We start from the raw sequence: 16848 nt of genomic DNA on the forward strand, positions 1-16848 counted from the left end.
ATGCAATGACACCTGCAAAGATTAGATTTCAGTAAAAGCTTTTATTACCATGAATGCTAAAAATCCATTTGAAATATTTGAGAAGTATAAATCACACAGACTTTTATAAAAGACAGTTTTAAGTAATTCTGCTCACAATACAGGTGATATATGAGGAAGCTTATTTTTAGAAATCACAAACGGCATTACAGCATCCCTTCCTGTTGCACAGGTCCTGCATTTTCTTTAAAAAGCCACGTAACACTGCCCCCAACAGATTAACGCTATAAAGCACAGAAGAACGTGTAGACGTCATCTAAACACTGTAGAAAACACCTATAAAAACATTCATCCTCGTCATTTACATGTTTACAGTGTAGCTTAGGTAAACAAAAACCGAACAGAAAAAACAGTGCATTGTGAAGCTTAAAAACGGGTGTGTAGATGTCAGTGCATTGTGAAGGATCGCTAATTGTAGCCTTGATGTAGAAGGTCTGATCAGTTTAAACTCCGGTGACATTGATGCGCTCACATCGTGAGGAGGGGGGAGGGAAAATCAAAGGATCTGCAAGCGGTTTCCCTCCACTGTACCAGGGGAGGATTACATCACCGGTTTGGAAGTGGGATGACCGAATGGGAGAGTCAAGCAGGGGGCAGGACGTCCAGCGGACCGACTGGAGGGCTTACAGGGTGTCAGCTCCTTGTGAAGCTCGAAGTGCATCCACATCGGACCCCTGAAGTCTTCAGGACACACGGAGGTCAGGTCCAACCCCGAAACAGAAACGTAAGCCGGCTTCGCCTCCCTCTCTCGCCGCGGACATGTTTATCGGGACCGCAGCGTCCACCTCTCCTGCATCCTTTGCTTTAAGTGACGTGAGCGGCTCGATGCTTCTCCTCATGCGGGTTCCTAAAAGGCACCATCTGCAATGTTATAAAGATGCATGCAATTAAGTGACATAAAACCCGCATGAATGTGGAGAAAGTTTTGACATTATTTCTAAAGGACCACCAAATGCGGAAGAGTAAACAAATGCATGTTTCTTGTTTTTCCTGTGAACATATCTCACTTATTTGATAGATTGCCCCCCCTCCCCCGCCCCAATTTTTCAATCGGCAGTAACCAAAACGATAACATTAACGAATCAAAAGTGGATTAAAATAAATATATAAATAAGGATTGTTAAATGTGAAGTAAATCTAATTCACAACCAAATTAGTTTGCATTTAATGCGCATAGTTGCGTACAATTTTGCCATGGAATTAAATGTGTGTGTGATTCGCAAAACCACCAACTTGCAGGCCAAAAATAAACACTGGACGCTTGATAACTGTAAATGCAGGGCAACTAAAAGTGTCTGTTTCGATGTCAATTTACAGGCAATTTCTAATTCCCATTATTTTCACTCGAGCGTTAATTTGTTTGTGCGTTGGGTGCTTTTCCACAGCTGCGGTGTTGTGGTGTGGAAATCATTCCAAACAAAAGAAGAGAAAGTATTTTAACAGCTTTAAACGACTTCTCCGAAAGACCAAGACAACTTGAAAACTGTGATCTTTCCTCTCGTGTTCGACGCACGTCTCCGGTTCCTGCGCGGTAACTCGACGCTGACACATTAACCGGCTGGCTGCATGTTTGAATGACCTCACGCACCCCGGACGGGATTTTAAACCCGCTTTTTCTGTGACGACTTAACGCGTTTGCAGAGACGAAGTTGAGTCTTCCATATCTGAGCTGTTCTCCCGCACGGTTGGATGGAGGTCAGACAAACTCGAACCTCGACACTAACCCCGCGCAGGTGACGTGACCCCCCCCCCCCTCCCCCCCGTTTCCTCACCTGTTGCTGGTGTTTGCAGCCTCGCGCCCTACAGGTGTCGCCTCGAGACGAACAGCACGAGCACGGTGAAGTGTACCGCGATGCACAGGAACCCCTTCAGGGGGCCTCGCCCGGTCACCACCGCCGTCCCTCTGTCCACGCAGCCGAAGCCGACGTCCGTCTCCGCGGCCGTCCAGCTTTTCTCCAGCTGGTCCCCGATCCTCCGCAGGCGCGAGGCGAGCAGCTGAGCCACGGAGCACGGCGAGGGTCGGCGGCCGCTGCAGGTGGAGTCACCCGGCAGCAGCAAAGGCTGGTCCATCGGCAGCCAGCACATCTTCTCCGACAGAACAAGCAGTCTTCTCACTTTAAGTCTTCAGGATATATGACCCTCCTTCTCTCATCAAACCTTAACTGTGGGTTATTTTCTCTCCCCTCCTCTCTCTCTCTCTCTCTTCTGTATTATTCATCACAGAGTCACATGGTGAGGGGTTTACATCATCTTCTCCCATAAGAGAGACGCGACGGTTAACTCTTGAATCTCTCCCGTTTGGTCTTTTGTTGTGGGGGGGTTCTAGGACATCGTGTTCTCTTGTCTTTTGTTTGCACTGCAACGACGTGCACTTTGTATTGTTTTTCAAATAGACCACAACACAAATATTGAGAATCAAATACTTGCATTTTCTATACATTTAGATTACCCGCTGTGGCCACAGAAACATTTGTCACCCCTGAGAATCCAGGCGTCTATAATAAAACTGCGGAATAAAAATGTTGCGGAACTCATGTTCATGTTGCCCGTGTCCCTCCTCGGACTGTTTATAGAGAAGGGCCCGTGTTTGTTTTGCGTCGGTGCTCGGTCGGTGCCGAGCTTTTATGGCTTTTACCTGCTGCTTTGTACAAACGGTACCTTCCGTATTGCAACACTTTAAAGTCGCATTTAATCAATAATGACAGAGAAACATGGCAGAGAACGAACTCGTTACGTTCAGGCAGCGTTGGAAAAAAGAGTTAACGGGTAAAAAAGAAGAGCAGCGACGTGGCTGTGCTCCTTCCTCTTCCCGGGATGTCCCGGGTCAGTCAGGACAGAGAGACCTGGACGATCTCAACAAGGACTTTAAACCCTCAAAACCAAAGGAAGACGCCTGCGCTAAGGATGAAGGGTGTGTCGGAGGAAGAGGAGGGAAATCCGCAGCGGAGACGGAGGATCAGCCCGAGTACGTGTCCCTTGCTCGTAGTTTGCTGGACGGGAGGACCAGTCCGCTGCTGAACAGGATCCAGGAGGAGAGAACCAGGAGGAAGAGGCAGTATCAGGACATAACCGATGTCTGCAGAGCATCCCTGCAGCAGCAGCAGCGTGAGAGGAAGGTCAAGAGAGAAGAGGAGCTGGTGGATCGACTCATTCAGGATCTGGTATGAAGATCATGATGATCATAATAATAACAATAATAATAAAAAACTTTTATTAGAAGAAATGCAGCTCAAAGGGCTTCACAGCAAGGGAATTACATGCAGTATTTCACATAAAAACAGATATAAAGGAACAAACACAGAAAAGAAATGAGATGCGTGAGAACAGATAAAATGTATAAAAATATACAAATATAGAGTTAAAATATAAAATAAGCAATATGCATTTTAAAGGTGCGGTAGTTCAGGTGCAAGAGAACTTCAGGGGTAACTAGTTAAAGGCTGATGTAAAGAGAGATGTGTTTTGAGCTTTCTTTTGAAGGTATTAACTGAGCCAGCTTCCCTGATATCTAACAGGTAGTTTGTTCCACAGCTTTGGAGCGTAGCTGACAAAAGCTGAATCCACAATTTTCTTTCGACTGCTGCTGAGAACCTCCAATAAACCAGCAGCAGATGATCTCGGTGTTCTTGAAGGCTCATCGTTATCCAGACAGTCAGAGATGTAACTCAGTCCGAGCCCATCAAGAGCTTTGTATGAGGAGGAGGACCTTGAAGTCAATCCTGTGTGTTACAGGCAGCTGGAGCTGGACTGACGTGTTCTCTCCTCTTGGTTCTGGTTAATACTCGAGCTGCAGAGTTTTGGATGAGCTGAAGTCTAAATGTGATGATGGTCGACCAGAATCAGCTCGTGTTTTACGTGCGATGTCATTCTTTCTTTTGCAGAATGAAGTCGAAGACATTCCTTTCTTTGACATTGATTTGCCGTACGAGTTAGCCTTGAAGATATTCCAGTATCTCGGCTGCACTGAACTCGGCCGATGTGCTCAGGTAAGATTTATAACGACTCCGCTGAGGAAAATGAACAAACAACACGCATACAGATCCGTGATGCCAACTTTCCATCCTTCTCGTCGTCAACGAATCCCACATAGAGATCAAAATCCGTAATGTGATTCTCATCTCTCAGTCCTGTCTGTAGCTCTCAGGTCGACCCACCTTTGGCAAATAATGGTAATGTAATAAATAGCTAAAAAAAAACAAAAACAAAAAAACAGTACACGCAGATTCTGGTATATCTGTGATCAGCAAATAAAATCGGTCGAGTAGGAACTGCTTCATTTACACGAGTGGAAAAGTTTGTGAACCACGACTGTCGATCAACAAGTGCAGTCGTCATTTGTTTACATAAATAGTTAATTATTTCAATATATAGGCTTGGTTAAAGTTTATAGGCTGGGTTATATATTTTGGAGGCGTCATAAAACAGTTTGAGTTCCAGGGCTTATAAAGAAAGTAGTAAGTAACAACATTAACAATCTGCTACATTACAGAGAAATACAAAACTGTAATAATGAGCTTTTATAATATAACTTTTCCAAGTACACACACAAACCAAGCTGCCTGGCAACAACAATGCAAACAGCAGAAGCAGTAATGGTTCTGAATGTGTTGGAACGACCAGCGAGGAGACTCAGCAACTTGTTCCTTCATTTCAGCAGTATTTTGTATCTTAATCTAATAGTGTGTCGAGGCTACGACCAGATCAGTGACGGCCAGGCATAAAAAGAGCTGCATCCCCCGGTGTCTGACCAACTCTGCAGGGACGAGGAGAGGCTCAACACGCACATAATGTTGCCTCTAGTTCTTTTTCTGGGTGCAACATGTGGATAACTGTTGTACTGAAACTTGGGCTCATCTGCACACTGTGGCTGGTTACACAAACGTAATCACAGCTGTGTGCTGCTAATGATACTTCTCACGGAGAGCCAGTGGTCCTCCGTCACCCCCAGGTTACCCACAAGGCCGCCTTCCTAAAGCTGAAGGCTCAGCCGGTAACACGTGTTTCTTTAAGTTATTTATAACGTCTCTGACAAAGATTTGAGTTTTTTTTTTTGTGCTTCCTGCAACTGAACAACAAATGAAAACGTGGTCAGCTGAGACTTTTCACATTGACTAACAGTTGCATATTCTGGGGCAGCACTACATCCTAATGATTTGTTTTGTTTCTCCGGTCTCTGGTTTCTCTGGAAAATATTCACACTGTGCATAGCTTGTTGATATCAAGCTTTAGTTTTAAAGTCCTTAAATTACAGTTCACTTGCTCTCCCTCCTCCAAACAGGCTGAATTGCTCCGGATAGCCTCACTACTTTACGTGAGCTAATTTGGTCCAGATTAGTAAATGACATTTTGTGCGGCAGCGCTGCAGAATGAGACACACGGAGTCTATTTGGCAGGCAGCCGGGCTCGTTAAGCACAAATAAGTGATGTAAGCTCCTAATGTATGCTGACTCAATCTGCAGTCACACCGTCCAATCTCCTCCCAGGTGAGCAGGGCATGGAGAGTCCTCGCAGAGGACGGCGTTCTGTGGTTCAAGATGTGCACGAAGGAGGGTTACCATCCGAGTGCCAGCGTGTCCGACTCCCCCTGCTGGAAGAGCACGCTGCGAGACTGCAGGAACGCGGCTAAGACTGTGCGCGCCAACTGGAAGGTCAGCGGGAACTCTTCGACTTCAGTGAAACACACACTCGATGCACAATTCACCCAACAGCACATCAGTGTAGAGCTGACAGAAGAACATGGACTGCAGGTCTCTGATTTGTAGCTGTGATATACTTTAACACAATGAACAGCACTCAAAATGGGAGTTTAGCATCATAGCAGGCAGTGATGGGAACTTTGTCTTCTGGTTTTAACGTGGAAGAAAAATATATTAAAGATGTTTATTTTGAAAGCCAACCAAGTGACAAATACTCTACTTAAACTAGTGCTACAACGGCAAATAGTCCCGTAATAAATCAGCGTTAATATATTTTGATGTTATGATTGCGTTTTCTGTCTAGAATCGAGTGGGCTCCATCAGCCAGCTGCAGTTCGAGTTGGGGAAGGTGTTGTGTGACGTCAGCTCCTGCGACAACTTCGTCTTGGCCGGGTGAGTTTGAAGGTCACCTCTGACATCTGATGTGTGTTAATGTTCACTGTGAGTCTGACAGCTCATATACTCTCAAATCATCCGCCTTGTTCACTCTGTCACTGCTTATTTTTCCATACAAGTCTCAGTGGGAAATAAATCTCGGTCATAAATATTGAGATTTATCACTGGACGTTTAATTAAAAATGTAAGACAACCAAACCTTTACATGAGGTTGTTCTGTCTGAGTAAAGATGCATCTGAAGGCTCTCGCAGCCACAGAGGTGATATTATCGAAATAACAGATAATGAACCAGATGATTTATAGCAGTAATAGCGAGTTGTGCCACCTGCATAATCTTTTCGATGAAAAAAACGGCACATTTTTGACAAGTAAATCTTTTGTTTTCTTACAAGTAAATATACGAGGAAGTTTTTAACATTTTCATGCAACAATTTCAAATTTAAGGAGTAAAACATGGTCAGTTTTTAAGACTATAAGCAAGTGAACATTTTCAGAGCAGATATGAGACAGTTTAAATAGATGACATTTGTTACCTTCAGCATCATCAGAAATGGTCAGAGATACTTAATATTGTCTCATTTTGTCACATTTCGACCCTACTAGCCAGAGTAGTTGTGAGGGAAGAGTCGATGAACTGCATCTTAAATAAACCTGCCTTAAACTCGCCGGGCTGAGACAGGGATAGACTGCGAGGGACCGCACGGCCTCGTCAACCCATGAGGAGTTGTGCAGCGTCTCCCGGGAGTGATGTGATCAGATTCCCCTCAGTCCTGCAGCGTCCCTGCGGAGAACGCAGTATGTTTGGATCGTTTCATGTCCGCAGATGTAGGACACACAACACCAGAACAGACATGAAATAAATCACCTCACACAACCCGAACATGCTCTTCAATCCTTCCTGTTATTAACAAATTCATAATGTCAATACTTTTCCCATTATTGGTATTTAAAGGCTAATCCAGCTAAGTGAAAGTACTTGAATTTGTTTATCTAAAAAAATAATCAATGGCAGTTAAGTGTAATCAAGAATTATTCAATTGGGAGCCCAAAATCTTATTAAAAAAGCAGTGGAATGAGATTTGGCTCTTAAAAGGCAGCATGGGACACACATCATTAACCCGACAGCTGCTGGAGGCACACAGTGACATACGAGGTGTGATCAGAAAATCCAGAGACTGTTTGAGTTGCACAGGAGTGATGTGCCTGCAGCAGGATGAAGCAATGGCTTTGTGAAGTCGGTGTTCGGGTTACGTCACTTGATCGACATCAGCACCTGAGTTACACACGTTTTTATGACCACCGGTATGTGTGCATTTGTGATTGCATCATCGACCTGAAACTTGAGTTAAATCTGGTGAGTAATGGTGGTGGCAGCGACGATTGTGTCATCACGGGAGTTTTAACGCACTGTGAGCGACGCATGTTGGAGAAGCCAAATGCCATCTAGTCACGGTTCAGGCTGTTTGTTCCCTCAGATGCAAAACTCAGTGTTGACAGTCCGACCCTGGTGGGTGAATTCGCAGTACTTAACCCCGCAGCTGTCAAAGAACACCCACCTGGCTGCTGCGGACCTGATGCCCCTCATTCGGTCTCGGACAGTGACGTTCTGCTCCTCTTGAAGCGTGAATGTTTTGAGGTGCTCATTGCTTCATTGCTGTAGATTTTCTGAAGCATTTCAACGGTCTTTGTTGCGGATTTCTTGAGTTTGACATTTGATGTGCTCTCTTCTCATGTTTCAGTTTCATGGTGAAATCACAAATATGCACCTGCAAGTGATCCCAAAAACATGTGTAACTCAGGTGCTGATGTTGATCAAGTGATGTAACTTGGAATACTCCTCCATGAAAGGTTTTCCTCCCCTCTGCTAAGTGCACATCACTGTGCTGCACTCCTTTCATGCGTAACGGGAGCAGTCTCTAAATTTTTTGATTGCGCCTCATAAAGGCCAGATCTGCTGAGGCTCGCATGAAGTTTCCAGTAAACGGGGGACAAACTTTTCTGCACATACAAGTTTGATTTCAAAGTTTTGATGGATTACAAGGGTGCGATACATCATCCTGTTAATAGTTGGCACTGTGGTGATGTACCAATTAAGTGAAAGTGTGTATTCCTATTGTCTACTTCCTGCCAAGTCCTGCGAAGCCAGTCACACACACACACACACACACACACACACACACACACACACACACACACACACACACACACACACACACACACACACACACATGAAAACCCTCTGTCAAACTAGCTGTCACTGGGTGACACACTGCGGCTGCAAGGCGGATACTTGCTCAGACACGGTGGCATCTGTGGAGGTGGTAACTCTGGCAGTTGGTCCTCTCCCGCAGCGAGGGCTCATCGACTCGGGCGAAGAGCGAAAGAGAGGAGGGGGGTCGGGTGGGGGTGTGAGTGTGGGGCGGGGAGGTATGGGGGCGGGGGGGGGGAACAAAACAGAAGCCTGTTGAGTGTGAGCGGGTGACTGTGTTGTTACGTATGGACGGGAGATAAAGGCAGGGCTGAACCGCTGATATGAGACGAGGAGAGGAGAGGATGTACCAGAACAGAAGCTCACATCTCACTCTGTTAGATAGATAGATAGATAGATAGATAGATAGATAGATAGATAGATAGATAGATAGATAGATAGATAGATAGATAGATAGATAGATAGATAGATAGATAGATAATAGATAGATAGATAGATAGATAGATAGATAGATAGATAGATACTTACTTTATTAATCCCCAAGGGAAAATTCTTTAATTAAATGAAATGTTGCTCGACATGTTCAGTCATTAGCACAGCAAGTCCAGTTGTAACAGCACAGAGGGCCTACTTTTGTTGGGTATTGATATGAAATGAAAGGCCAATGGAAGCATCACAGCTGGCGTATCTTTGTGTCATTTATGGGGCCATTAACACAATATATTTCATTCACAATTAAACGCTCTGATTCCTTTCTCAGTTGGATCATTTTGGCTGTAAAATGTCCAAAATGAATCAAAAATGCCCGTTAGTTTTCTGTAGCATATTTTTCACACATGTTGTCGTGCCAACCAACTGCGCAAAACCCAAATATGTTCACTGCACACTGACATATATCAGAGAAAAGCAACAAGTCCTCACATCAGAGAAAAGGCCTTTTTAGCTTATATATTGATCACTTATCAAAAATAGTTGTGGATTAATTTACAAATTATTTTATCCACGACTTAAATAGTTTATTGATTAATCAATTTGTTGATTGACAAAAAATTACTTTAAAATTAATTGTTTAAGTGATTGAGCACCAACAACAACAACAACAACAACAACAACAACAAAATCTGTTTACAGCTTATTAAATGTGAAAATTCCTTTTTATGTAAAAGTGAATTGCACACCAATTAATGAACCACTGTCCTGCTATAAATCTCAACTATGATCTTATTTGTTTTCAGTCATAATGCCAAAGTTTTAGAGCTACATTGTGTTACATTGATACTCAGTGTAGTCCAGCAGTGCGGGGGAAAATGTTGGACATCGTTTCGCCCAAACAACACCACTGTAATCCTCAAAAGAACATGCAACAACGATTTTAGAAAACCAAACAACAAGTCAGAGTGAGATAAAGGAGGACGGCGTGAGAGGGGAAGTGACTCAGTGGGTGACGTCGGGTAGAAAAAACTTCTCAGCCTGCGACCAAGAAATGGGCGACAGTTCTGGTGTCGCGTTCATCAACCGAAACACTGGCTTGTTTTGTATTTCAGGTACACGTCCGGTGACGTGAGGCTGTGGGACACGCTGCACTGGGACTCCACCGCCTCGTACCTGAAGGCCAACGGTCTGTCGGCTAACACAGACCCTCGACCGCACGTTACTCACGTCCAGGTCAACAGCACAGTGGCTGCCGCTGCATATGAAGATGGTGAGTATATGTGTGTATGTGTGTGTGTGTGTGTGTGTGTGTGTGTGTGTGTGTGTGTGTGTGTGTGTGTTCATATCTTTGGAAAATCATGATGTTTTAAGTGATCAGTGAGCAATGTTTAGTCTTGCAATGTTGTGTGAAGGCAGCCGAGCTGGTTAGATTAAAGGACTAAAGGTCTGTGTTTGGGTGAAGGTTGTGTAGATCTGTGGAGCACAGAGACAGGTGGGGAGCCCATCCATCACTACCAGAACCCAGGGAAGATCCAGGCTTTGTCTTTGAGCCCCGACAGCCCTGTCCTCGTCTCCGCCTCGGGATCAGACGTCCGGGTCGACTGCGCTAATGACTGCGGCTACTGGAGGACAATCCGCCGGGCTCAGCTGCCCACGACTGTGAGTCAGGCAGTTTGATTCTTCATTTGTATGAAATGCCTCATACTGACCTGTTTTTGTGTTTATCAATAGATTCATATCACTGTAAACTGGATGTCTTTGGGTTTTTGACTGATGTCCACACACAACAAACCCGACTAGGTCAAACCCTCGCATATGTTTGGACCGGGCATGCAACACTAGAGGGCTTTTAATTTAAAACATATAGTCACAGTCACTCAGTCAGGGTTGGTGTTAGATTGGTTCAGCCGTACTGTGATTGGTAGTTTAACGACCCTACTCCTAATCCTTCAATGGAACAACCAATCACAGGTAGAGTGTCCCTCCCACTGATCCAATCTAGCACAAGCCTGAACTGACTCACTGACAGACATTCGTGTTTGTAACATCGGCCCCGCGGTTGTGTTTGATAGACGTCACTTTGGGTCATTGAAAATGGTGATGGCCATATTTTATACATCAATGCATTCATGAAAATAATCTTCAGTAAATTGTAGAAAATATGGCGTAATGAGAAACTGAAAATATGTTCATAAAAATCCTTAGAGGAATTTGTTTATTTCTTTTCCCAAGTAGTTTTTGGAACTAATACATTCAAAACTCAGGCTACACTACAAATTCATAAACCAATGAAATGGAGTTGATGAAGTTCCTGTGCATCCTGATTCTGTATCACTAAAGTGTGCCTCCGTCTTGTCTCGTCTCCTCCCGTCCCGTACGGCAGGTCGAGAGTGTCGTCTTGGTGCCAGGCAGCGGGCAGCAGAGCCCGCTGGCGGCTCTGGCAGCAGGCGAGGCCGTCTACCTGTTGGACCCCCGGGAGGAGGAACCACGGACGCTCCACTCGGTCTACGGTCATCCTGTCACCTGTCTGGATGCCTCCGACTCCCATGTTGCTTTTGGGGTGAAGCGCACAGGCTGGGCCATGCACGACGGAGGCAACAAGGTGGGTGTCCGTTTCTCTTTCCAGTTTCTTAACATTAACTGATGTGACCACAAAAACACGAATAGCCTTCTCTTCTTGAACAAGAGTGTACAAAAGTTTCTGTTGGGTCTAGTTAACCATTCTCTGCAGAACTGAGACGCGTTTGTATATTGTTAACAGCGGGCACTTTTCTGCCTACTCCGGCCACTTTGATCTGTTTTGTATAATCCAACCAAGACGTAGTTTTGTTATCACTTGCATTTGTGTAAGCCACACTTACAAACAAGCAGGGAAAGTTATTTAATCAGAAAAAAAATGCAAATCTCAGCATTAGTCTTAAAAAACTGCTACGGCTATGACTAATAATAATGATAACAATAAGGAATATTAAGGAATCTTTTTACACAACCTAAAGGAACATGTTCCAAGACTGCTCCTGAATGGAGCAGGTGGAAGCAATACCTTTCATGAGTAAGTATACCAACTTATGTTGCTTCATCAACATCAGCACCTGAGTTACACATATTTTTGTGACTGCAGGTACGTACACATTTGTGATGTCACCATGAACCTGAAACTTGAGGAGAGAGCACACGTCGGATTTTGTGTCAAACTCTGGAAATCAGCAACAATCCTTGAAATCCTTGAAATGTTGTTTTAAGTGATATTCATGTCATAAGAGGGGCAGAACGTCACCGTCCAAGACCGAAGAAGGTCTTTATCCATTTGCAAGTCCAGCAGAACACATTGCATTGTAATATTTGGAGAACTTTCAAAATAACATAAATTAATCACTTATTAGGCAGCAGGTCAGCACATTAGTTTAAAGCAAAGCCAGCTATTTATTAACAGAAGTAAACATCCAAAGTAGGAATCCTGTAGAGCTCAAACATCACGAGGCGTTCTTAACCAGGAATAAGTTTGTATTTGTCACCAAGTGTTTTTGTAATCCTTTGATCAACAACATACTGTGATGCGGATGTAGTCCATTATAGAGGAACCTTCTAGAGTTTGGATGTTGATGAACTGATGGAGCTGTTTGGAGGTTTTTGCGGTGGGTGGAATTGAAAAGTCTTTGAAAGCCAAACAAACCTACAGACAACCTTGAATGTTGACCAGCTGGAGGACAAAGCCTCCCGACTCTGCAGCTGGATGTTCGATTGAAAAAAGAAAAAGGCTTCCTTGACCTCCCTAATTCAAATGAAAGGTTTCCATCAGAGTTAACAAGGTCGCTTGTGCTTTCAACAGGTGCATAATGAAAAAATGGGAAGTTGAACAAGGCAAATAATTTGGTTTGCTCAAATCGAATTACGCACGCCGTCTTGTTCGAATACTATTCATTGAGGGGAAAGCAGGGAGGACAAAGATGTTGGCATGAGGCCATTATCAGCTTAATCACTGGCTCGTAGCTGAAATGCCCATCTCTCCATCGTCCTAAATGAATTCAACTCTTTTGGGGAAAAGACGCCTCCTCCCTTTGAAATGTGGAGCACAAATCTGATCTTCAGAATTTTAGACGCTTTGCAAACAATCACAGTCCATCTGTGTAAATGTAAACTCATGTGATCAGTGTTACTTTGTGTCCCCTTGGACACGGTCCCCTCTGAAATAGATGCCATGTACCTTTGGATGATTTGTTTATAGTGCAGACATGTAGCTTAAATAGCAATAAGCCCTCTTTGGACTGTGCTCTTAATTACTACAGCCTTCAGGTTTATTTTGAGAGAGTGTTGTTTCTTGAGCTGCCTCTGTTTGCTTCTAATAATACTGCGTTTCCAAGGACTTCACGCTCTTAATTGACTCTGAAGCCTTTTAGTTACAAGCTACAAAGAGCCATGAGACTCTCTTCTACTGGGATCAAGAGGCAGCAAGTCAGCAGTCTCTATGCTTTCAAGTTTACTTCATCAAGTTATTTTTCTAAGTGTTGATGGATAACAAATGCAAAGTAAGCTTGATTTTATTTTCTAAAGGTAGGCGTCATTCGTAGTGAAGTGTGGTGCTGGTGGAGGGGTCGCTTGGGAACCACACCCGTGGGCATGTGCGCAGCAATCTGTTAGTGACTGATAGGTTTTTGGCAAAGCTGCAACACTGACATCATCCCTGCAAGAAAAGCCCAGTTGAAGTACCAGAGCACTTTTTCAGTGGCAGCACTAAAGCACCACATAGTGGACCGAAGGGAGACGAGCAGGACGGTCTCACTTCATGATGAATCACATCTATGTTGGTTGATGTAAAGGTGACAGTTTTCTCCTGATTTTTTCTGTTATCCCATTAAGCAACCATAGAGAGAAACAAGTTGTTAAGATTTTATTCAGTTTGGGCCCACAGGGAAAAGAGAAAAGTACATTTGTTTAATTTGAAATGTGTCAGGTTGGTCAATTTTAGTTGGCTGAGTGGACTGTTTTAGATTTATTATGTTTAATTTTGATGTGAAATGATTAGTTGGTTAATCCGTTAGTCATTTGGCAAATAATTAACTGTCAACTATTTTGATTGGAGTGGATTCATTGTGGTAAAACTTCGAGTCTCTGGTTTTAGCTTCGAAGTGTGAGGGAAGTCATTCTGTTTGTCTGTTTGGTTGGACAGCTCAAGACGTGAAGACACCACCCTAAACTCTGGGAAACTAGGAGGGGGATTTGTTTCTGTATTTACCAGCATTTATCGACAAAAGGATTAATCAGTTATGGGAAAAGAGAATAATTTGTGAACCCAGTCAATGATTGCCATCAGTTTCAGTTTCATCCCAGTGGAAACCTACCCGCTGCTTTGTGAACTGCAGTTCTGAAGTCTCAAGTTCGGCATTTTGGGCATCACCATCTTGTTTTTTTAGAGAGAGAAGTGAATTTTTTGGACGAGCGAGGGGTACATCTTACTGACCAAGCCCGCCCACCGATAGTGGAAACCTGACTGCACCCGAGGCGTGTCAATCAAACACACATGCCTCTCTTTGAGGCCTAAAATCAAATTTGTTATGGAATCAGAACTCTGATCAGAAGGAGTGATTTTAGTGAATTATTTCATAATGACTTGTGGAAAAAATGTATTGACTTTGTATTTCATGAGAGAAGTTTACAACTTTTAGATGGGAGTCTACTAGAGCCAGCCCCTAGTGGCCTTCTGGCACTTCTACACTGCCTTTGTTTTTCAGACCTGGAGTCTACGTCCATTTTTAAATACAGTCTATGGTTTTATCCCAAGAATTGAACAATATTCTTATTAGTGTAGTTTGCATTTCTACTAACTGTTACAACTTAAAATCCCCATTTGAAGTTGACCCACATTATTGACTGCTTTTCTTCAAATTCTTAGAAAACTTACGGAAACAGCTCAAGAATGTTGCTTATGTAGCTGTGTCAAATAATTTAATCTATATAAACAATTAGTTTTGACTCCAGTTTGTAAACACAGTTCATCTCAGACTCCTGATCCAGCTGAAATAATTATTATCTTCTGCCTTAAAAATAAAAAATAAACTTTATGGATGAAAGCCAATAGTTCCTTTCCTCAGAAACACTGCATTTAAGATTTGAGTCATTTGACTTTTAAAGTCTCAAACTTTCTTGTTTCCAGATTGAGACTTCTCTCTCAATTATGCTACTTAATGATTAGCATACCTCTCTTACTAATTAAAACATCTTACAAATTTAATTAACTTGTTTGTCACTCTTCTATCAGCAATTTCCGACTGCGGAGAAGACAAAACATGATTTGTCTGCAGCCATTAGTAATGCCTTTCGTAAGAAAACATATGCTTCATTAAAATCTGTCAAGAAGCATGAAGGTGGTATCCAAGGAAGTCATCTCACACCTTTTTTCACATACAAGTGTGAACATATTCATTTGCAGCATTGTGACTCAATTGAACTGAACCACATTGCCATGTTTTTGTTAACTTGATTCAGACTCGTTGATGCAGTTTTGTGAATAATCTGAGTTTAAAGTACCAAAGCTGCTTACGGTTGATGATATAGAAAGATTATTTCTCGTACTGTGGCCTGTATTGCTGGTGTCGCTGTCTTTGTGTGTGCGTGTGTGTGCGTGTGTGTGCGTGTGTGTGTGTGTGTGCGTGTGTGTGTGTGTGTGTGTGTGTGTGTGTGTGTGTGTGTGTGTGTGTGCGTGCGCGCGTGTGTATGTGCGTGTGTGTGTGTGTGTGTGTGTTTGTGTGCGCACGCGTGTGCATGCGTGTGTGTGGTCGAGGCAAGTCTCCAGATCCTCATTACTAGTTGCCTTGCTCTTGCCAGTGGAGCAGGGGCACCCAGGCATCCACCCAGCTCGTGGCTCTGCATTTAACTCAGGCTGGCGTTGACGCTGGCAAACTATCTGGTGCAGTGGATCTACCGCAGAGCACAAGTGCTGTCAGAAAACCTGTCATCTGCTCATTGCCGAAAGTTCAGAGGGCTGCTTGGATGGATGGATGAAGGGTTTGATGTGCAGTATGTGTGAACAGAGGGTTTATAGATGGATGGACATACAGTTGTAAGATGGATGGAGGTATTATCGCAGTCCACACTGCTTGGAAACTAACAAACAATTGGAGGAGATAATCACTTAATACCAGTGAACTGTGCTGTCCAAGATCGTTTAATAATTGAAAGTAGTCCTGAAGTCGTTATAGTTCTAGTACTTCTGGTTTCAAGACATACTGCTTAAAATATGGCTTCTATAGCCTTGACGTGGGTGTTTTACAGACATGTTCTAAAAGTAACTCAACTAAAGACAAATCAAATCAGCAAAAGGAAGGTGAAATTGACTTGAATTAAGTCAAATGATCTGCCTGAGAAAACAATACAAAAAGCATCTTAGATATCAGCTTCAATACATTGGCCCTTTTGGCAAGGGTGTGTTGAGTATACCTGCTGAATGAATAGGCATGAAGGACGAGTGGAAATATTCCCAAGGATCAAAACATTACTCTGTGGCTTCTCGGACTGATGTAAAAAAAAAACATTTCTGGGTTTTACTAAGCAATATTATTCAGACAGCTTGATAAAACTTCTTTTTTTTTTTTTTTTTTTTTTTTTTTTTTTTTTTTTTTTTTTTTTTTTTTTTTTTTTATAAAGTCTGTGCTGTTCACACTCAACTAGCTTGCAGGTCTTGCTTCTTTTCAGTCAGCTAAACCCTACAACAATGTGAGTATATAATAAGTGAAGAATTTAAATTTGACATTGATACTCTCCACAAACATGGCCTGCACAGCAGAGATTGGGGAGTGACAAGTAAATCCTACCTGTGAAACCACATTAAGGTTCCACCTTCCACGGAGATACTGCAGGGGGTCGTGACATTTTTGGTTGATTAGACAATTTTGCACATTTTTAAAAATATTTTTTCCCCCCAATTTTTTCCCCACAAATTTAAATGTCTTTAAATACACATTAACATGAATCCAACATATTGTAGCGAATGGATAAATGGAGGCAGAAGATGTTATCTTTCAGTCAGAAATGGACACATTCAGCGACACACAAGGAGCTCTCTCAAGCTGGACACCGGT

At 43.1% G+C, this 16848-nt stretch overlaps 1 protein-coding gene and 1 long non-coding RNA gene across 2 annotated transcripts in view; one reads left to right on the forward strand and one right to left on the reverse strand.

Moving 5' to 3' along the window:
* Positions 1 to 21: 21 nt before the first annotated feature.
* Positions 22 to 2309, reverse strand: LOC138191529 (uncharacterized). Its single transcript, XR_011177742.1, has 2 exons — positions 1812 to 2309; positions 22 to 900 (listed from the first exon to the last, which is right to left on the reverse strand). It is a non-coding gene; the product is annotated as an uncharacterized lncRNA (long non-coding RNA).
* fbxw8 (F-box and WD repeat domain containing 8) overlaps positions 529 to 16848 on the forward strand; it is a 27532-nt gene continuing 11212 nt past the window's right edge. Inside the window, exons 1-8 of the mRNA XM_069138393.1 lie at positions 529 to 763; positions 2263 to 3200; positions 3921 to 4025; positions 5523 to 5687; positions 6040 to 6128; positions 9886 to 10043; positions 10236 to 10432; positions 11157 to 11375. Coding sequence (XP_068994494.1) covers positions 2751 to 3200; positions 3921 to 4025; positions 5523 to 5687; positions 6040 to 6128; positions 9886 to 10043; positions 10236 to 10432; positions 11157 to 11375 — 1383 coding nt within the window. The 5' untranslated portion in view covers positions 529 to 763; positions 2263 to 2750. The remainder of the gene's footprint in view (positions 764 to 2262; positions 3201 to 3920; positions 4026 to 5522; positions 5688 to 6039; positions 6129 to 9885; positions 10044 to 10235; positions 10433 to 11156; positions 11376 to 16848) is intronic.

Source organism: Embiotoca jacksoni, unplaced genomic scaffold (genome assembly GCF_022577435.1).
Source record: "Embiotoca jacksoni isolate LCO1_2020_lvr unplaced genomic scaffold, fEmbJac1.0.p SCAF_8, whole genome shotgun sequence".
Classification (NCBI taxonomy): domain Eukaryota; kingdom Metazoa; phylum Chordata; class Actinopteri; family Embiotocidae; genus Embiotoca; species Embiotoca jacksoni.